This window comes from Penicillium angulare, assembly GCF_028827245.1.
Source record: "Penicillium angulare strain IBT 27051 chromosome Unknown utg000007l_segment0_segment0, whole genome shotgun sequence".
Classification (NCBI taxonomy): Eukaryota; Fungi; Ascomycota; class Eurotiomycetes; order Eurotiales; family Aspergillaceae; genus Penicillium; species Penicillium angulare.
In genome coordinates this window covers 3308418-3328771 of record NW_026623166.1, presented here as the reverse complement: position 1 = coordinate 3328771, position 20354 = coordinate 3308418, and the positions used below count along the sequence as shown (strand labels likewise).

Genomic DNA, 20354 nt, shown 5'->3' with positions numbered 1-20354 from the left:
CATTGGCGAGACCTGAAGCTCCCGGCCGTACGCCGATCAAAAATGAACGACAACCTGCAGAGTGTGAACACCGCACACTCCTTATGAAAGAGAGAAGAAAAATTCCACTCAAGCGTCGAATCAACCGATGGCTCCGAAATATTTCCACGGGACAATCAGACCGCAGTGACTTGACTGGTAAGATATCACCTAGTGTCCTTCTACTACTTACCAAGCTGATCAATTGATAGGTCTCAAGACAGTGCCGTCAGGCTCTGCCCAGCTTGATTATGCAAGAAACTTGTCGTGGATCTGGGACTATGCTCATCGCCTCGCTGCAGCATGGAAATTGGCTCTTTGAGATTTTTTTAGCAAATGAAAGAATACATTGGGATATATAGTGTTCAATGAAGCAGGATGTTTCGCAAGATAGATTTTCTTTTTCCCAGAAACATAAGAGGCTCTCCCCCCTAACACCCCCCGAGAGACTCGCAAGCTCCACGTTGAATCGTCTAATTTGACTTCTTTACTTCAGAAGATAAGTATACCCGGATTAGAAGCCCTCTTCCCAATTCTGCCCCCTCGAGTGTCCTCATCGGTTGGTTGTACATATTTGAAGATTTGAATTGACAATTCTTCAAAAACCCAAAGCGTTGATGATATACCCGCTATATACAAGATCAGTGTCATTGAAAACAATTACAGCCCCCTCATTGAAAGCCGGTAGGTCGTCGAGTTGAGGTCACACAGCCAGACGAGATGGCGTGAACCTGGACCTGGAGCCTCGACTTGAGACGTGATGGACTTTGCAGCTTGAGCGTAATTTTGGCTGCAACAAGCCAAGATTCTCCTTTCATCTGCTCGCGAAAGGAGAGGGGATACTTTTCCAATAGAAAAGAGGAGCCGTGGGCTTCTGGAGCCAAGTGAACAGGGCCGATGGATACAAGTAGCCAGAAGTACCCACAGGAATACTTAAAGCAGTCCTCGCTAGTGCCCCATGAAGTAATGAGTGTGTTGAACAGAGCGCCAAAATCCGTCCCCGGAAGTCCGATATAAAGATATTCTTCTGAGCCACTGACATTTAGTTGGAGACCTTCAATGATCAGCTCCCCCTCATCCAAACGTGGGTCGAGTACCACGGAATCTGACATCCAGAATTCGGTTGACCAAGAAATGGGTGGAAGCAGAGGCTGAGGGAGAATCGGGTCTTTGAAACGGACGAGGAGCTTGCTCAGGCTTTTGCCTGATTCTCTCTTAGTGCGGCCCTGTAGAATGATTTCAGCACCAGATCCATTCTCGTCTTGAGAAACGCCGATCGCACATTTAGACCAGTCAAGATTTCTAAGATGTGCAGGCTCGTGAACAATCACGCCCAGTGGTCCAACAGAGACGAAGATGTTATCCGTGTCAGGAACATTCCATGCTTGGCCGTGCGGGAGCAGCGACGAGTTGAGCAGCATGTTCATTCGCGCATCGCAGAGTTTCCGTTGATCCCATTTCCACACTAGCTCCTGCGTTCCCCAATATACGAATGGCGAGGTGCTGATGGTTGCGGTAGGGGCGTTACCTTCGGCTCGAATGAAGCGACCACTGATTCTCTTGGCAAGTCCATCAGTGATCGAGGAGAAGGATTCCGAGCCTTTCTTCCTAGAGGCGGGGAGAGGAAAGCTCTCTCGACTGGGAGACATGAAGGGTGTCATGGAGTGGCAAGGGGGGGGCGGGGTGGGGTTGATAAAGATGATCCTCGAAGATTCTGAGAGTCGCCATCCGGCCGGTTTTAAGCTGCGCCGGTCAAATTCCAGCAGTCTAAATGTGTGTTTGAATACACTAAGAGCTCGTCAGTTCTTGCTCTGTCGCCAAAAGACCCAACCGTGGCGTGTAGGCGTTGCGGTAAACCTTATGCTCGGTGAGTGATCGGTCTTGGTGAGCAAACATGAGTGATTGTTCTAAGAACAAGCCTGAGTCAATACCTGCCTCATATAATTTACTCTACCTTGACTGGAAATCCTCCAACGTAGATCCCACTTCGAGTTCAGCGCGAATTAAATATCTGAGGCAATCATCGGTATGTACATTTAATTCTCGTTTCCGGGGCTAGCTTAGGGCTATGGCTCGAAACATCAGTCATCAGAATATTAATATGAAACAAGGCTACCACAGCAAGTAGTGTAAAATTGGGAAGCAGATTCACTGCAGAATCATTCGAGTCTTTTTTTTCCCAGTCGGTTTTGCGAATAATCGTTGACAGTCTATGGCTGAGCAGCTACTTGTGTCTTTTGAGACCTTCGGACATAGCCACAACAGGCAGGAAGAGATCGCTCTCTGACCCGGGCGCTTTCATGCTTCTCAGTCTGAATACTATACTGACATACTGAGATGATTCCCGGGGCATCTCATTCTAATTTCCTGTACCTTGAATACGCAAGGATCATGTGAGTATGAGACGCGTTTATTCTCGCTGCACGGAGCTCACAGGCCCTGATGATGATCCTCAGAGTTTTCTTCACACCTGTGTGGCCTAGCAAGGAAACCGATTGATCTAGCGAGTTTTCTGCCAATGGAGGTGATCATTTCAAGAAGTACATCTAGGCTGGTCGAGCCGTGAGTGATGAAACATCTATTTGAAGATGTAAGCGCAATCCACCTTCTCTGGTCTTGACTATTCCCCGCGTCGACTTTTACCACGGGATAAGCCATTGGAAATGGCGGCTTGTATCTAGTGTGGGAAATACTGAGCTTGGGATAGAATTCTGTGCTTTACTGAGCCGTCTTTCATCTCAGGGAGAGTGTTTCGGTACGGGTAGTTGTTGTAGTTTAGAGGAAGGTTGATCATTGTTCTGATTGTTCAGAAGGAAATATGTGGCTATATATACAGCGAGAAGAAAAAGTCGATTTCAAATCAACTTGTTTCTTCGTATAGACACTTCGGTATTAATTCCAGCGTTGCGGCTTGGTTCCTGATCTGCACCAGCTTCAAATCACAACAGTGATCAAAGAGGCTTCATTATGGATTTGCAGATATTGCATTTAGACAATGGCCTCATTTATTAAACAAGATACTTCGTAAACAATCTAAATACTCGCATAGAGCCTAAAGTGCTGTTCGAGATTATTTTTGACGTGTTATTTACCAGCCCAAGAGTTGGGTATGGAAGATCTCTGACAAAGAGGGGAGCCTTTGGTATACCAAAATCAAGGGGCAGACTGCATTCATGTCATCCGGAGCAACTGCGGTGAATTAAGAAATCGGAGTTTGTGAGACTGAAATTCCATTTTGACGCGGCTCAAATTCGTACAATAAATCACATATCGCTTGCTATTGAGACCAGCAGACCTCAACTGAGAAATGAGTCATTCGTTCCGCAGCAATAGCAGCAGTATATTCATATGCAAGTTGCAAATGAGCCTCATTCATACAGCCCTTTGCAGATTCCAAATGCAGCTCACCCAGGAATTCAAAGTGTAGCTTTACGCATCACTGAGCTTCGAGCGGCCAGCCATGAGGTGTCAGCGCACCGCGAAAATCAGGATTGTAAAGGGCGCTATGTTCGTCTAGAGTGACTACATAGCGGTTTCGACCTCCACGTTTCCCATGGGTCAGATAATGAGAGTTGAGGTTATCACGACGGACAAACCTGCGATGACACCCGGGAACCCAGCAGGCATGGACTCTGATACCTGAGTGACAGTGCAAGTGGCGTGAAAGGTTCTTCTGGCGCTTGAAGATTTTATTACATCCCGAGTGAACGCATATGAATCCTGGCGCTGCGATATTTGGCGGCAAGGACGGCAGCCCAACTTCGTATTGAGCACAATTCATGGATGACTCGACCTTGCTCGGCTTGAAGCATTCTCTTTCATCTGAATTGAGATCGATTGAAAGATCGGGCCAAGGAGAGTCGCAAAGACGGTAGGGATCGAGTGAGCCTGACCCGTGGCCGTACGACCTCGATCGTGCAGCGAAGGTGTTGGCAAATTCCCCTGGACAGATTGGATTTTGGTAACAGTCTGCTGTTGCTGTAGCGATGCACTGATGATTCACAGTACTGAGTAGAACTGCGACTTGGGGATAAAGAGAGTAACTGATGTGATTTTGCGATTCTGGAATGATGATTGCTGATTGCGGGATAATGTATAAACCCGTGTCACATAAGGGCGGTCTATGAGCTGTCCAGTCGGCAGGTGCGTAGCTGCAGCTCCTGTTCAGTTGGTCAAAATACATTGTGCCGTTGCTTAGCAGAGGGCCCAGCTAGTAATATGACGACCTGAGCAAAGAAAAGGATATTTCGACTCGTTCAGAGATCATTCGTGTTGGGTGAACGACTGGTGTGGGATGATATTGTCTCAGGGACCTTTACAAGGTGGAGAAGGAGTTGTTATATGAACGCTCGCCCAAATTTCTCTAATTTTAGATTCTTCGTGATCTTCCAATTGGAACCGGCTTAATTTGGGTTGAAAGAACGAAACTAACGGGGGTGGTGAATGAACGTTGACATAACTGTCGAGTCGAGCGAAACAATTAAACTTGGAACTCCTCCCTGCTTTCTTACTTCTTCAATCTCATATTTTTGAAAGGAACTTCAAAGCAAAGTAACTTACTTTCCAAAAAGTATAGGTATGCCTCAGCACGTAAAACTGTCATCCCAGCCAGCTCTAGACATGAAAGCCTTCAAAATGGGAAAAGGTTTGGGACCACCAACCCAATATTCGCATAGAGGTAGAGTGGTTATGAATCTCGAGAAAATAGTTACTTTCACTGCTTGCTCCATGCCGCACCATCAGGCAGTAGATATTACCACCCCTGAATATCAGGAATGAAGAAGCCTCCTATCTGCCATCACGTTTTTAAGCATCTGAAATCGGTAGACACAAAAGAGCAGTGAAAATGCCAGTGTAGTAAAGCCAGTGATAACAGCCGTTGCCAAAGCCATAACGGACCAATGGCCCGCGCGTGAAGTGTAAATATTGACCAGGGTGGTAAGAAGCCCGGCTGCGGCGTTCAGAGACACTGGCCTATTGCCTATCAGTAAAGAACCCTCATCTTTCTTGGCATGACTCACATGAAAATCTTGTTGATCAACCAGGTGTAGACATATCGCAGTTGACGAAAGTGGAATAGCCAGAGAAGAGCGAAAGCCCCAACCATCAAGAATAAACATGCTATGCCGAGTAATGGCGGGTTGTGGATGGTATGTAGTATATGACGTCCAGCGCCGTTGTGGTTGAGAGCACTTTCGACTTGATTGGACGTCTGGAGGGAGGTAAAAGTGCCAGGAACCACCAAGTATCCGGCAAGCAGGACCCAATTGGCTGTACTTGCAATAATGTTGTATGTGAATTGGACCTCGGCCTCTTCTCGCAGCATTCGGGCATAACGAGACTCGGAGCGGGGTCGGGGTACATCTTGACTCAAGATATTCTTATCGGAGTTGTACCAGCATCTCACTGCCTTCCAAGGAGTATGTGGCAGGCGAATGAATGTGTATATCGACATTGTGGATTCTGATTAGGGGAAAGCGATAGCACCATGAAGTCTTTCACGAAGGAGTTGGGAATATGGGGCACTGGACGTGATCTAATTTATAGGGCCCTATGAGACTGTAGTTCATTAAGCCTCACAAATGCCCTGTGACTCCTCCCTTTATTACCATTCCTGGGCGAGCCGACGTGATTTTGAACTTCATACTTCAAGATATTGCGGTCAAGCAGTTCTCTCTACTAAAGGATTACAAAAGTTGATGGGTGCGGTTATATTGCGTTTAGGTGGCTGTCATGAGCCCTTCGTTATATGCAAGCAGCTGATATTGGGAGGACTCAAGCAATAGAGACGGACAATAAATTCCTTATGAGAATCTTTTTTTTTTTTTTGATGTTGTAGGCTCAATATTTGCGATTGCAATCGCAACCTTTTCATCAACATTGGTGGAGTGACAAAACTAAGCTACGAAGACTCTGCACGGGGAAACCCCATATATTATGCATTTCTGGTCCCAAAGAGTCACATCACAACCACCTCATGCATCGGATGACAATGCTTACCGACTGGCTATCTCAGCGAGAAGTCCAAGAGAAATTCGCGCTAGCAGCAGCTCTCGTCTTTACAGCATGGCTGCTTTACTGCTTAACGCACCAGATAGGGCGTTATTTCTCACGCGCATGCCAACTTGTGTCATGGTGGGCGTTCCAATACCCGGTGCCCCGACATATGTCCTGTGTAGGTCTGTCTTCCTACGCGCAGGCCATAATAGTTGCGTTCTTATGGGGCCTCAACATCGTAGCCTTGGTCCTCCGAGCTTCGACGTGGAGAGACGTCCAGATGCGTGCCGGCTGCCTTTCCGTCATACACCTGCTGCCACTCTGCGTCGGGTTCTCTTTCAGCCTCCCCGCCCAGGTTTGTCACCTTGAGCGACAGGCCTTTCGGTGGCTGCACAGATGGCTCGGACGTGTTTGTGTCTGTCACTGTCTGGTCCATACGACACTGATGGTCAACGCTATCAAGAACGCAGCGCGCATTTCGACCGTACTCGTGCTTCCAATTGTGGTAGGTTTCCTCAGCACGAACACATCCTCAAGTCGATCACAATCGCTAACACTGTTGATTTGAATGATCCCAGGCGGCATGCAGTCTAACTATGATCCTCCCACTGTCGCTTCATGTCTTCCTCCAGCGACGACCGCGATTCGTCTTGCAGACCCATTATGCTCTTGCCCTGATCGCTGTTTCTTTTCTGGAAGTGCATCTGTTTCAGGTCAATTCCGTGTATCGTTGGGTCTTGCTTGGCGGCATCTGCTCCTGGATGGCCTGCAGCGCAGGAGCTTTGGTGCATGCTATGTGGTCGCACCGATCGTGGTATCTAGGGCCTGACCTGGTAGAAGTCAGCCTATTTAACAGTCTTCTCTGGCTGAAGATCACGGTCTCAGCTCAAATGCGGACAAAACCTGGTCAGTATATTCAACTGTGGATGCCACGCTTGGGGGTTGCCGTTTGCCTGGAGTTTCCAATTTTTTTCATCACGTCGACGGAGCGCGAGCACACGAACACAGATGGACCATCCACCTCGCAAAAAGGAAAACGTAAAGTTCTCCGAGTGGTGACCAGACCTTCCTCCAGCCTGACAAAAAAACTAACGCAGCGTATTTTACACGCTGGCGTGCCGAGTCTGAACCTGCCAGCCTTTGTGTTTGGCCCTTACGGAGGCGCACATTCGTTAGGCCAGAATGGAACGGTGGTATTTGCACTGGAGGATATCGGACTCTTGCGGGCTTTGCCATTCATTCGTGATTTGGTGGAGGGAAGCCGCGAACGCACCAACAAGGTTCGACGTTTGGAAGTTCTTTGGCAGACTGAGTATTCAAAGTTTAGTAAGTTAAGGACGCTCCAGATGCCGTGTCTAACTGACCGAATCTCTCAGAACATCAAAGCTGGGTCCACCGCGAAATCCAGCATATACTGAAGCTTGATTTGATGGGAGACCGAATGGGATCAGGGACAGGGGAAACTCCACAGGAGCATCACGGATTCGATGTATGTTTTGCCTTTGTAACCGGATCATCCTTGCAACCTTCACACTGACATTAGACGGACTCAGATCTTAAACTTTTCGATTCATCTTCTGCACGCCCCTTCAGCGACGCGCAAATTGCTGAAGAATAGAACGCGTCTGCACTACTACTTCGCACCCGTTGACGTTGAAAAGGTCATGGTGCATCATATCCGCACACAATCGGGTAAAATTGCCGTCGCAGGTAAACAGTTCCCAGCCCCTATTCCGAAGTCGTGCTGATGAAAAGTACAGTGTGCACTGGCGAGAAGCTACGCGAGCGTGTGGCCCGTATTACACAACGAGAAAAGTGCCCGAGGTTGTCGATCGTCAACCTTGACATGGAAGTGGAGCCATGTGTCATGCGCACGACTGGTGGTGGGGAGGATCCTTTGGGCGTTGAGTACATGCAAGATGACGACTCTGCAGCGCCTCAGAGGCAGGGGCCGGGTAACTCTGTCCGTAACACCGCAGTAGGATCTTACAAGCGCAATGGTGGAATTTTTGAGGACTCGACCAGAGGAATCCCGCTGGTTTTGCTGGAAGACAATAATCACGCGCGGTGGGTTAGGTCCAAGATTCTCGATGGGTATAAGCGGTGATCTTGTCCGGGGCGCACGGCCCTCCTAGGAAGGATCTATTGTGTTCATGTTTTCAACCAGTGGTGCTGTGCTGTGCCTCTCTACTATGCCGGGCTTTCCAATGGAAATTTGCTCGTTGTGACCTCAGGTGTCAACTAGCCTATCAATTCCCGCATCAAAGTTAAACCACCGTTCTCGGTTATCACATGTTCCCGTAGATAGCTTGGGCTGAGATGAAAATAGCTAGTTACCTGGTAGGCAGTCGGCACAAGACCATGATCCATAATGTTCACTGTTGAACTTGGTCGCTACGAAATGCAAGGGTTCTTCCCTCCTGCTTCCATTGATCCGATTGCTTTGAAGCGCCCTAGACCATCTAGACTCAAATCTCGCTCGACGAGGAACTAAAGAACTAATAACATTGCCTTAATTTATTCTCTGAAATGTGCCGTATCAACGTCTTATAACAGAACTGGCTTACTCATGTCTCCTTTCACAATGACTCGTTCTGCATTCAATCTGCCCATTTATCCAGGTCAGGCTCCCAAGGAGGCTCATTTCTCCATCCCGCCTGCCTCGGGCCTCGAAAAGGTGGAATACCAACATCCCAGCTTTTCACGGTAACTGAAGCTTAATCCTCGCCTCGATCAGAATACTTGACCCGGTGGTGCGCAGTCTTGTTCGTGATGTTGGTCATCATTACCAACTCATCGATTGGAGGGCCCGGGTTAAAAGGCGTGCTCTGTTGGTTGTCAGCTGCAGAAAAGGAGGAAGGCGGATAACCATACCTGCAATATTTCATTCACAGAGCGTGTCTCGAGCTGCAAGGGAAGATTCTTGATCATGGGCAACCATTCGTACGTTGTCGGATTCTTTTTCATCAGACCGCTGATCACGTGGGCCAATGCGGAAAGCTTCATAGTCGCAGCATCCATCGCTTCTGGGTCGATCTGGATGCTGTTTTCGACACCGGCTAGACAGACGTTAGCTCTACTTTCCATGAACTGTGTTCCACCTCGTACCAATTTTTACTTGACCAGTGGCGGTAAGCAATATTGTCTTAGCATTCAGCACATTGAGGACCCTCCCATGGTCCGCAAGATGTCGAATGCCTTCAAGCACCTGCTGCAGTTAGAGATACATTCCTGAAAGCTGCGCAGCACTTACCGGTTTCGCAATGGCAATCACCTCCGTCGCTTTGATGATGCCTTGAGCCGCCATGATCTGCTCGACGGATACTTCAACTGGCTCCCACATGAGAAACGCCATACCGCCGTGGCGATAGCCTCCGAGCAATTGTCGGAAGCTGCGGTGGGGAGTCTGGTCGTTGAAATCTTTTAAGATGTTTCGAGCCAAAGTAGCGCACTCTGACTTTTGAATATGCACCAATTCTCCCTTTGCTTGCTTCCGCCGCGCAATACATAGAGGGCGATCGTACATGATCTCCGCAGTTGAGTCAAAGTGGTCCTCCGGATCCTGGTCACATATCTTGACCTTGGGACCGGGACCTGGAACCTCTGGTTGCCTGGCTGCGTTCGAGACGAGAGTTGTCGTTGAGCGAGGATCGAGGCTTTGATCGGATGCATCGACCCATATTGTCTGGCGTGCGCGGGATGACATTTTTTCTCTGGTGAGTGTTGGAGACTCGCTCGGCTAGAAGAGGTCTTATAGACCTAGAGATCTAAGGTGTGTGTGGATTCCATGTAGGGACTCCTCGCTTTTGTCAATCCTGCAATATTTTGTGGTTGATTGATTCGTTTGCTCGGGTTTTTTCAGGCGACTCAAAAAACCATGTAATCGGTGACAGTACCATCGTAACCATCGTAACGACCATTTGTGAGGACTGGAGGCTCAAAATTGTTGGCAGCTAATACCTCATCTTAATTGATCTTCTGAGCGCGCCCAACGTTGATCCGTCGGCGCTTTACATATCAACATGACACCACGCACTCTCCATATATGGACAGTTGCAAGTGAGGCGTTAGGGAGAGAACTGAGGCCCGGCTATGTCTCTCTCTTCTGAGCATACATTTGGAATACGACATGCTGGATTACGCCGTCAATTTACAACAGGACTATCCACCCTCAATCTGTTGTCCACTCCTGCCAGATAATCGGTCCAAGTCGATTGCCATTTTGAGTGTCTGCCGTTTATTGCCTTTCTGAACATTCTGAATTAGGCCCCTCTGTGAAGGAAAAAACACCGTCGTTGTACAGTTGATATACAGGGTGCTCTACGAGGTCCCTCAACTCTCAGCTCAAAGATGCGCAGCAAATGATAGGTTGCATGCAAGCGGCGAAATGTGACTCCTGCAGTCCGCTTCAAATGATACCCTGGAAGCAGATTGTGAGGATACAGACTAAAGCGATAATACTGCGGTCCATCAAGCTTGGTTGATCATCGCTATATAAGAGCGCATGTCATCAACCTAAGATGACCGAGACTAGCAATGGCAGCATGGCTCGATCTGGTCCGCGAGGACGGCGTATGGTCCTTGGTAGATACCCATCGCCTGGAAGAGCTGGTGAAAGAGATGCCATATCCTAACTGCCAGTATCCCTGTCTGCTCTTTTTTGTGGGAAATGCGAATCGTATGCGGGCATTGCGGACTCTTTTCCCGCAAAACAATGTCTCACGTCAAGGCCCAGCAGGCATGGTCCGCCTTCATCTCAGCGCCCGGACGGCTCATACAGAGCAACCAATTTTGTTCGCGGAGAGCGCTTTGTGTTGGGAAAAATCTCTAGGCGACACAAAATGGCTCAGGTATGCGACGCGTATGCACCAGAGGCACACACTGACTGACGTCGGCGGTGAATTGGTGCCCGCACGACTTCGCCAACAACTCGCTAGCCACGTGGTCATGCCCTGGACGCAGATGATGTGTCTGTTTGTCGATACGTCGGTCGACCTGAAAGCAGCCGGGGAACTGCTCCGAATCCCACGCAGACCGCTGGCGGTTGGGGACGAATGTCTCTCCAATGCGCTGCATGTTGTGATTGTGACCGAGAAAATCCCCCCGGAAGACATCGGGCGCCAAGTGAGTCTATGGGAGCTCTCTCACGCCGATAGACTCACTATCTTGGATTTACGTGAAAGGAGCCGGTGTTCCGATGATGTTGCCTTTGAACCCTTGCGTGGTCTCATTTTGGACCGTCTTCCAGATATTTGGACCGCGCAGCAATCAGACTATCGACTATTCTCGGCATTGCACCTCGGTGCATTCTGGAAGTTGAGCCTGCAACACCCACTGCACATCCTTGACACCACGCCGTTTGATCTGTTGGCTCACGCGCGGCGCAATTTTGCAAAAGCCCCGGGTTTGCATGAGTCTTTGTGCGAGGGTGTACGCTTAATGCGAATAGACGGCTACACCGAGGGAAATATTTACGGAGCCGTGGCGTCTGCGCTCCTCATGGATGCGTATCCCCCGGGAATGCACGGTAAGATCAATCCCCCTTCGCTAAGCATAGTGCTGACTTCTCAGGATTTTCGCCGGCGGCTTTGATGAAGAAGCTTTATGGGGAGTGGTGGGCTGCAGAGCGGGCCGGCGAGAGACTTGGCCGCTACGGATGCGTGTTGTCGCGATTCAAGCAGTATTTTGCGCAGCTCGGCCCGCTAAGATCATCGTCGAGCATTCGGAAGACCACGCTCAACCGCCTCTATCGCCAGGGCGGTGAGAACGCGCTGCGATCCGCGGTTGTTTGTTTGGTTTGTCTAAGCCGGCCGCCCGAGCATATGCTGCCATGCCGGCACGCCCTGTGCGACACGTGTGTCGTGATCTTCGGGCAGCCCAGCGAGCTCGGCCTTAACCATGTCAATATACCTGAATGTCCTCTTTGTGGCTGCGAGAATTATGTTGTCATCCGCCAACTACCTCCTACCAAGGGCCCGTTGATTCTCAGCTTGGACGGCGGCGGGGTGAGGGGTCTGTTGCAGCTGCGGCTCCTGCGGGCGCTAGAAGAGCGCATCGGCCTGCCCATCAATTCACTTCCAGACCTTTGCGGCGGGACCAGTGTCGGTATGGACAGCCTACCTAATTGACGAACTACGCGCTGAATCTTTCTAACAGGAGCCTTGTCCGCCATCAACCTCTTCCTCAACGACCGATCGCTCGATGAATGCCTGGATGTGTTTCCAAGCTTTGCGCAGAGAATCTTCCGACGCGCGAGACTCCCGGTACCTCGCTGTTTTCGATGGATAATGTCCGCGTTCAATCTGCTGACAGGTGGCCTCTATGATTCTTCCGAGTTATCGGGGGCGTTGAAGGAAGCCGTCGGCCCTGAACACCACATGTTTGCCCCTGCCAGGACATCCCCGGCAGGCTGTCGTGTGGCAGTTGTGGCAAGTCGCACCTCGGATGGCAAGGCATGCGTTTTGGCCAATTACCGGGGCTGCGGTCAGCGTGGTGCATCTGCTGCCTATCGATTTTTGGTAACGAACAGTCCGGAAGGTCCGTTGCTGGCTGATGCGTAAGTGATTTTCTATTTCTGGTTATCGATCATATTTGGGAGAGGCAATTCACAGCTCACTTTCTTTGTGCAGGGCAATGTGCAGCGTAGCGGCCCCATTGTAAGTGACCGGCCATGAATGAACTTGACCAAATGCTGAGTGCCTCTTGTAGTTATTTCCACACCACAACCTTGCCAGAGTTTGGGCTGTTCCAAGATGGCGGGGTGCGCGCGAACAACCCGGTTGCGATTGCCATGCGGGAAACAAGCGTCATCTGGCCTTCATCTTCGACATTCGACCTCATATTATCTGTCGGAACTGGCTTCTCGCGGTCCTCGATCAGGCCTCAGTCGGGCCTCTTAGGGTTGCTTTGGGAAGGGGCCCTGCCTCGACTATGGCGCGCGATGATGTCTTCCCCCTGTTTGGATGGAACGCAAGGTTTTGCGGAAGCTTTGAACTATTTCCCCCGTGACTCACATGACAGAATCTTGCGACTAGATCAGGAAATCGACGGCCCATTGCCTCATCTCGACGATGTGAGCGCGCTTCAAGAATTCTCAATGATGGACTTCCCCGTGAGCGACCATATTGTTCGCAAGGTGCTTGCCAGGGGCCTGTTCTTCTTCGAGCTAGACGATATCCCGGTGCGGACCCATGCCGGCTTCTCTTGCAAAGGCTCGGTGCTGTGCTCACGACCAGAAGCGGCTCCAGTCCTTGGCCGCGTTTTCGTTGAATTTCCTCATGCGACGCTCCAGATCAGTAGCGGTTGCAAGCTCGAATGCCTGGACGTTGAGGACTGCTGTCGTACCTGTGGCCACTTCAAAAAAGGCGTCTCTTTTGCTGTGTCTAGCCTAGAGGAGAAATTCTCCATTCAAATAGCCAATGACTGCCACAGCGAAACGATCGGCGGTTTTCCCAAATCTTTACTGGAGTTGCTCCAGGAGCAACAAGCCTTTGATCATTTTGGACGCGCGGACCACCAAAATTCCGTCTGGCCACGTATGCGCTCCTGCAATTGTTTTCGTCGGAGTAAAAGGAAGCTCCAAATTGTGGAGCCTTCCGTGGCTAACAAAAAGCGACGCTTGTGAGGGTGAGGCGCTTTTCACAAGTCATGGTCCCACTCGACGAGGCCAAAGGTCTTTCTTGATTGGTGACTGGGATTTTGCAAGGTCCTACTATTTACGTCAATAGCAAATTGAGTAGTTTCAAAAGATACTTTTTTGATTAGCACTTGGGCTCCCAAATCTCGTGTTTTGCGGAATCATTCACTCTCACGCGAAAGCAATGCCTTTGCTATTTAGCACTATTCCATGTGGCTGGCTACACGTGGGCTCTCATATTCAAACTGCTTATATATCTACTTGCAATAGAGTTTGTAATGCTTTCTCTCAGCTTTTGTCATTTCTGCAGCCTCCATGTAGATACATTATTCACAACCATCATGCTCTAGATCAAAGCATGGGTACTAATATGGCCTCACGCCACATGTGAACATTCAGCAAACGAAAAGTCATATCATTCAAGTACAGGTCACAGCATGTTCACCGACTCTCGCTCTCAAGCGACCTTCTTCAAATACCGGGCCAGTGACCTCCATAAAGCCGGTCGGCGGATAGGGATCTGCAGAGCCGGAACTTTGCCTGCAAGAGTGTCCAAGCTTGGCGCAGAATCATAGTCGTGCGGTGTTCTTGCAATCTTTGGCTTGTGGCGGGTTTCCTGTTTACTGTGAGCACTACTGTGAGATCTGATTTGAGTTGCAAACTTGCCATGTCTTTTCCTGAAGGCGACGGAATACTCGGGTGCGAGTGGTACGTGAAGATCTGTCCTTCGGGCGACTCCATGACTAGCCAACTCTTGATTCCATACAGACGCCAGAAATCGTTGTGGCGTCGCAAGAGATTATTCCGACGCTTGCGGAGTTGTTCTTTCTGGACACGGGTAGACACTGGTGCCATTGGGAATTGAGATGTTAGGGCTGAATCAGTATTTTCGAATGCAGGGTGAAGACGAAGTTATATATATGCTGGTACCAAGAAACTCGCGCACTACCATTGCCGACGAAAACCCCTCAACGGTTGATCACCCTCACTTTATGAAACACTTGAGCGTCCAATTCTGAGCGCTCGACCAGAAGCGTTGAATGTTGCCCATTATGGCTAATTCGAACGGGCATCAACGACATTTCGCGTTGAGCCTGCAATCTATATCAACACCTTTATTGCCATACGGCGCCTCAATTCCGTAACGAAAATACAACGATCACGCTCTTGTTAGCGAAAAATGCCACATTGGTCTACTATAAGACCTAGCACAGTGTTCCTTGTCCTGAACATCACTACCTGTGACATTTGACGTGTGTTTTCTATGCAATCAATGATGGCACTTTTGCACCAGGTCGTCAGACGTCAGGGCCCGTATTATCAAAACCGTACCGTTACACAAGAAGAAATGGTGATTAGAGCAATGGTATTCATTCTCTGGTTGGTCGCAGTGCGATTAGAAGCTGGTACTGGGACGGTTCGAGAGAACAGCCTTCTATCCAGCTACCCGGATAAAAAAGACTATTTCGAGATGGACCAGTCAGTGGAAGAGAGCCAAAGGCGTCTACCCATGTCCAATTCACAAATCCGCGCCCAATCACACTCCAGCAGCGGGAATTAGACGGTATTCCGACGATCCGTACGAAAGGCACGCCATGCTCCGCTACTTCGGATATGTTCAAAGAGGCAACTCATAACCAGTTGGAAGGGCATCATTAAGGCAATTTCTCCCAAAGTTCGACATTTATCTTCTCCGATTCGCTCCCATATAAGCCTCATCAACGCTGCGAATCTCTTACGGCTGGTCTTGCTAGCGGCAAGGCAGTGCGAAGAACTGATCTCAACCGACGGTTCATCAATTCAGCTACGAGATCCCGGATCGTTGGTGAAGGTTTTGCTCACAAATCTGGGTCCTGAATTGAGCGGCGAGGGGCGGAAGCGTGTCGCTAGCTCTGCGACCAAGGTTGAAGGCGGCGCCACTCCTGAGCATGGGGATGATTTGGATTGAAGCTCACGAGCCTTATAAGGCTGAGAACCTCGCGTTTTCTATAAGGGTTGCATTTGGTATGATTGAACACCTCACCTTGGAAATTGTGATCTGCAACACGAGGAAACTGTCGCGTGTGTCTTCATATAGCTTTGAACCGAATTTCTGCCTGCTGCTTGTATACTTTCATTAATGTGAGAGATTTTCACTGCTGAATGGTTCTCTTGGTCAGCATTGTCAGCATTGTCAGCATTGTCAGCATTGTCAGCATTGTCAGCATTGTCAGCATTGTCAGCATTGTCAGCATTGTCAGCATTGTCAGCATTGTCAGCATTTGTTATTCAAGACTGATATGTGGTCATCGATCGAAGATTGGCTACAAGGCAGGTTCACTCTTGGTCTGCAGCTATCAGGTAGTACATTTCTCAAATTGGTAAACAACATTTGAATTCGGTTTTAGTGGATCCATAAGAAAAAAGAATAAATCGCAGATTCATTTAAACTCGTACTGAAGCATGAAAACGCGGCCTGCGTGGCTCGTGCCTAGCCATAAAGATGACTGCCAAGCCAATCACCCAGACATTCATGCAGTCGGAGGCCGAGCGATACACCAGGAAGGTGCTGCAGAAGCCATAACTGGAGACGGTGAATGCGAGCCGCTTGTCGGGGGAACTTGCAAGGCTGTTATGCCGCGGTCGCCGAAAAGCGGGACTCTTGTGCAGGCAGGCAGGTTCAGGGGTGCCAACTTTGCCGGGTCGCCGTTGTACTCAAGAGAATTACATGGGTGGGGGAACCGGATATCGACGTTCTCTGTAGTATTACAGCCATTGATATTCGCGATGAACATTGGTGGGAAAGAAGGCCGTGTTTGCGATCCGTTGGCGGGTAGACCGGTGATTTTGATGGGGGCGCAATTCATGTACATTTCACGATTGCCGATCTGATTAAACCACGTCCAGGCCAACGTGTAATCCCCCGGTTCCATGCTCTCGGGAATGGTAAAGTTGAACTGGAAGGGATCCACAGCTGTCGAGCTACTTCCAATGCTACCGCTAGTACTGGCCGGACAGCCGCCCTCGAAAGATTTGATGACCAACCACTCCGAATCTTTAGACGGAATCCGGTCCATCGTCAAACTGACTTGGCAGGATCCTCCGCCATGCGTGGCGCCTCCTTCAAAAGATAGGGGATGTGTTTCTCCGACGCCGACGATATTCTGCTCCTCGGGCGCTTCGAATGCACCCGGGCGTAGCTTGCACGGAAAGTCGCTCCCATCTGCTGCGAGCGGGGAATTGTTGAGCGTTGCCTTGCCAAATGGTTTGGGGTTGTTTAAGATCATATGACCGGAAGCCCAACCCATAGCCATAATGATGGAGGCAGCCTTGATGAGAAACATTGCAGCGCCTGAGGCGCGAATTTGGATATGCACAGCAAGAACGAGATATGTGGCGGGCCACAAGAAGCATGGGCAGATCGTCTCATATACCCTCCTGCTGATTTGATGAAGGGAGATAATTTGCAGGAGGATTTTGGGTGGCCACACTTTTAGCATCGGCCTGCGATAGTATAAAGTGCTGCTGCTCAAATTTCGTAAACGATGACAACTAATTGAGGCCCATTTGACTCAAAGAACTCTTTATTCCGATGCAGGCTGAAGATAGTCCCAGCATATCAGCCGTATGTTCAAGTGATCATTCGATGGATATGAGCAAGAACACAACAGAACTCTTCGCGTGATTCCGCTCACGCGACGCACCCCGTACTTTGGTCTTCTTGGGCAAACTGAACCACCGCTGACGGTAATCCGTAGAATGACGAGTCTTCGTTCAACGCAATCATGGCAAAATATTGCTTCGCTCTATCCAAACGCTGGAACGCACAGAGCATATCTGGCTCTGAAACTAATCGTTGGGCACATCCGCATAGTGCAGGCTCGCGGGCATCCGTAACTAGGAATGTCAATAATAGGTCATGTCAGTCGATTCGTCGGGACTTACTTTTGATATGGAGTAATTTGCAAGAATACTCTGCAATACATTCTTCTTCGTGGAGGACAACGTGGTATTGCGCTGCAGTATCATGGTCCATTTGCACTGAGCGGATCCTGTGGTTCTCCCAAGTGACCACCAAGCCGTAGTGCTGATATGAGGTTAATTCGATCCTCTGCGGCATGAACCTCAAGAGACGCCTGATATGGCCTAAATAACGTCTTTCGGTAGCAGCCAAAAGAGGAGAACTCTGGAAAACAGAATCTACAGCCCGAAGCATCAATTCTTCGATAGTGTGATCACAGAAAAAGGCCACGTCTGGGCCTACCATACTCGCATCCAACTCATAACAGCATGAGCCCCCACCGTGCACACTCTGGAAGTCAAGCCACAGGCCACGGATCTTCAGTATGTTATCCTGTCGATCAAAGCATACGTCAATTGCTTTGCCGTTGGTTTGGACAAATTATACCTCGATATTCTGTGTGGCACTCAAAAGAGCCATGCACGCTCTCACCGCTCTCGCAACAGTCTGGCCAAAGGTGGTTGTCGGATGCTCGGCAAGAGGTGCATCCTTCAATCGCTTCGTCTGTTCCTCTTCAAAAGTTCGGATGGACGTGCTCGATCGAAGCATTTCCCAGAGCGGCGGAGGTAGCGCCAATGAACGGCAGTATCGCGATACCAAATGTGCAGTTAGTCTAACCGACTGGTTTTCTCTTCGCCTCAGCTAGCAATTTTCATTAGATCCAAGGTGAACAACATGTCTCAAGTCATTTGAACAGGAAGTGACCACTAATAGGTCGCGTATGTTGTAAGATGCTGGTAAAATCCTGGCTCTTGGCCACCAGCGATCCAATTTTAGCAGCTTACCAATCCTAACACGTTGCTACAGTAATGGATTTGACCAATCAGAGTATTCTCCAAGTCAAATAGTAGCACGCACGAAATCCAAAAAGCTTTTAGGTCTCATTGCCATATCCTCCCATGTTGCTTCGGCGGAATGGGTGTCGATGAACTGTGGCAGGACGGTGTACACTAAGATATGGTTTGCAAATCCACCAAGCTCTTGCTAGGGGCGAAGAGCCACTCCATCCCCCTTTTAGTTTGCATCTTGCATTACTTGTTGTAGTTCAGAGGTATGAATTATTATTTTTACTCTCGGAGGAAGGATGAGGCTATATATACAACGTGTAGCCAAGTTGATTTCCAATCAACTTGGTCTTCTGTATAGACACCACGGAGTTAATTCCGATGGTTCGGCTTGATTCCTGATCTGCACCAGCCTCATATCACAACAAATATTCCAGCCTGAAGAACTCTGAAGATGAAGGACTTAAAATTAGGGCTGTTGACGATATTGACGATATGCCGATTTTGCCGATACGATATCGACAGACGATACGATATCGGCCCATTTGGAATTCGCCGATGCCGATTGCCGGTACGATATCGACGGGCTTCAAATTTGACGATATCGGCAATCATGATATCGTCATATCGTATCGGCATTGGCCTTTTTTTTTTATCATTTTGGAGAAAATGGAAGGGGTTTTATCAAGTTTATTCCGCAATTCATGGCACAGAGCTGCAACAACGTGATGACAATATTAAATCTCATTCCTCGATCGCTACCACTTATAGCCATCGCGAATCAACATTAACATTCTTATGGTTTCACCTTTCAAAGAATATCGTCGGATACCTAGCACATCCCTGGCTGTACTAAAGACTCTTTCAACAGCAACTTCAGAGGCAGGAATCGCGAGATAGTCTCGGGCTGCTGCTGCCATCCCTGGATACTCGCCTTTATGCATCTTCCACCAATTACATAGCCAGTTTTTGCCGGTGGTATCTGCGACGCTGATCGGAGAAGTGTCAAAGTACTTATCTATATCTGACAGCGGCGGATCTCGTGCCTGCAACTTCCTCAGCATTCTAGACTCCACGTCATTTTGCTCCAGGGAAGATAATTGCGAGGCAGCGACGTCATGCTCCGGGTTGCTAGCCGCGTATACCTGATGGAGATTCGTGCGGATTGTTTCCAGAATCATTCTTCCGGCATTGTCATCTTGAAGTTCCCGTAAGACCAATTCACCTTTGACCCGAGGATCCAAGACGAGGGCAGTGTAGTACGTGTCGCAGTCATCCATAAAGGAATAGTACTTTTCATATTTCTTCATCCCTTCATTCACGGCAGCCCTGATGTTTTGATTTAAATTCGCGAAGTCACCATTACCTTCCCTCATGTCTTCAAGCAATTCATGAAGCTCGTAGTAAATCGGCACAGCGAGGCTGATTTGTGGATCGCGTTTCGAAACGAACAGAGTAAGCTCATTAAACTTGTGGAGCACTGTGTGTATCTGCTCCAGCCACGACCAATCTTGGAGAGTGAACGGCGGGAGTTCCTCTTGAAGATCTAGGAACTTGTTGACTTGTTGCCTTGACTTCAAGCCATCGTCGATCATGCGAAATGTTGAGTTCCATCGTGTCGCTACATCGTACGCAACGAATTTATCTGGAAGATTATTGAGTTTGCAAATATGCTTCCATTTTTGTCGGCGCTGAGGACTTCGGTTGATCCATAGAGCGAGGACCCGTAGTCTCCCTATAGCTGACTGATCGGTGATCGAGTTGCCAGGCTGTAAAAATTCACAAGCTACTTGAGCTTGTTCCATTGTCCCTGATCCTAGGTTACGAAGGATGTCTTTCACGATAAGATTGAGGATATGAGCCAGGCAGCGGATGTAGCTGTCAAGGCCTCGATATAGGGGTGCTGGCATTGCCTCTT

The 20354-nt window shown here is 49.1% G+C and overlaps 9 protein-coding genes across 9 annotated transcripts; 2 read left to right on the top strand and 7 right to left on the bottom strand.

Annotated features, from left to right (window-relative positions):
- Positions 1-689: 689 nt before the first annotated feature.
- N7478_010499 (uncharacterized protein) lies at positions 690-1667 on the bottom strand (the record flags this gene model as incomplete). The annotated part of the gene is made up of 1 exon (XM_056926713.1): positions 690-1667. The coding sequence occupies one exon, from the start codon at positions 1665-1667 to the stop codon at positions 690-692; it is 978 nt and encodes a 325-aa protein (XP_056776083.1).
- Positions 1668-3454: 1787 nt separating this feature from the next.
- On the bottom strand, positions 3455-4201 carry N7478_010498 (uncharacterized protein; the record flags this gene model as incomplete). The annotated part of the gene is made up of 1 exon (XM_056926712.1): positions 3455-4201. One exon carries the CDS (start codon positions 4199-4201, stop codon positions 3455-3457), a length of 747 nt encoding a protein of 248 aa, XP_056776082.1.
- Positions 4202-4787: 586 nt separating this feature from the next.
- N7478_010497 (uncharacterized protein) lies at positions 4788-5473 on the bottom strand (the record flags this gene model as incomplete). The annotated part of the gene is made up of 2 exons (XM_056926711.1): positions 4788-4992; positions 5040-5473. 2 exons carry the CDS (start codon positions 5471-5473, stop codon positions 4788-4790), a joined length of 639 nt encoding a protein of 212 aa, XP_056776081.1.
- Positions 5474-6460: 987 nt separating this feature from the next.
- N7478_010496 (uncharacterized protein) lies at positions 6461-8122 on the top strand (the record flags this gene model as incomplete). Its single annotated transcript, XM_056926710.1, has 5 exons — positions 6461-6520; positions 6594-7341; positions 7392-7504; positions 7569-7725; positions 7776-8122. 5 exons carry the CDS (start codon positions 6461-6463, stop codon positions 8120-8122), a joined length of 1425 nt encoding a protein of 474 aa, XP_056776080.1.
- A 610-nt stretch (positions 8123-8732) lies between these two features.
- N7478_010495 (uncharacterized protein) lies at positions 8733-9721 on the bottom strand (the record flags this gene model as incomplete). Its single annotated transcript, XM_056926709.1, has 4 exons — positions 8733-8843; positions 8890-9074; positions 9124-9223; positions 9269-9721. The coding sequence occupies 4 exons, from the start codon at positions 9719-9721 to the stop codon at positions 8733-8735; spliced, it is 849 nt and encodes a 282-aa protein (XP_056776079.1).
- Positions 9722-10551: 830 nt separating this feature from the next.
- On the top strand, positions 10552-13639 carry N7478_010494 (patatin-like phospholipase family protein; the record flags this gene model as incomplete). Its single annotated transcript, XM_056926708.1, has 6 exons — positions 10552-11419; positions 11465-11542; positions 11587-12120; positions 12172-12571; positions 12645-12671; positions 12724-13639. The coding sequence occupies 6 exons, from the start codon at positions 10552-10554 to the stop codon at positions 13637-13639; spliced, it is 2823 nt and encodes a 940-aa protein (XP_056776078.1).
- A 1812-nt stretch (positions 13640-15451) lies between these two features.
- N7478_010493 (uncharacterized protein) lies at positions 15452-16000 on the bottom strand (the record flags this gene model as incomplete). Its single annotated transcript, XM_056926707.1, has 3 exons — positions 15452-15637; positions 15675-15747; positions 15972-16000. 3 exons carry the CDS (start codon positions 15998-16000, stop codon positions 15452-15454), a joined length of 288 nt encoding a protein of 95 aa, XP_056776077.1.
- A 161-nt stretch (positions 16001-16161) lies between these two features.
- N7478_010492 (CAZyme family AA11) lies at positions 16162-16974 on the bottom strand (the record flags this gene model as incomplete). Its single annotated transcript, XM_056926706.1, has 1 exon — positions 16162-16974. One exon carries the CDS (start codon positions 16972-16974, stop codon positions 16162-16164), a length of 813 nt encoding a protein of 270 aa, XP_056776076.1.
- A 2220-nt stretch (positions 16975-19194) lies between these two features.
- Positions 19195-20346, bottom strand: N7478_010491 (hAT family dimerization domain-containing protein; the record flags this gene model as incomplete). Its single annotated transcript, XM_056926705.1, has 1 exon — positions 19195-20346. One exon carries the CDS (start codon positions 20344-20346, stop codon positions 19195-19197), a length of 1152 nt encoding a protein of 383 aa, XP_056776075.1.
- Between the last annotated feature and the right edge of the window lie 8 nt (positions 20347-20354).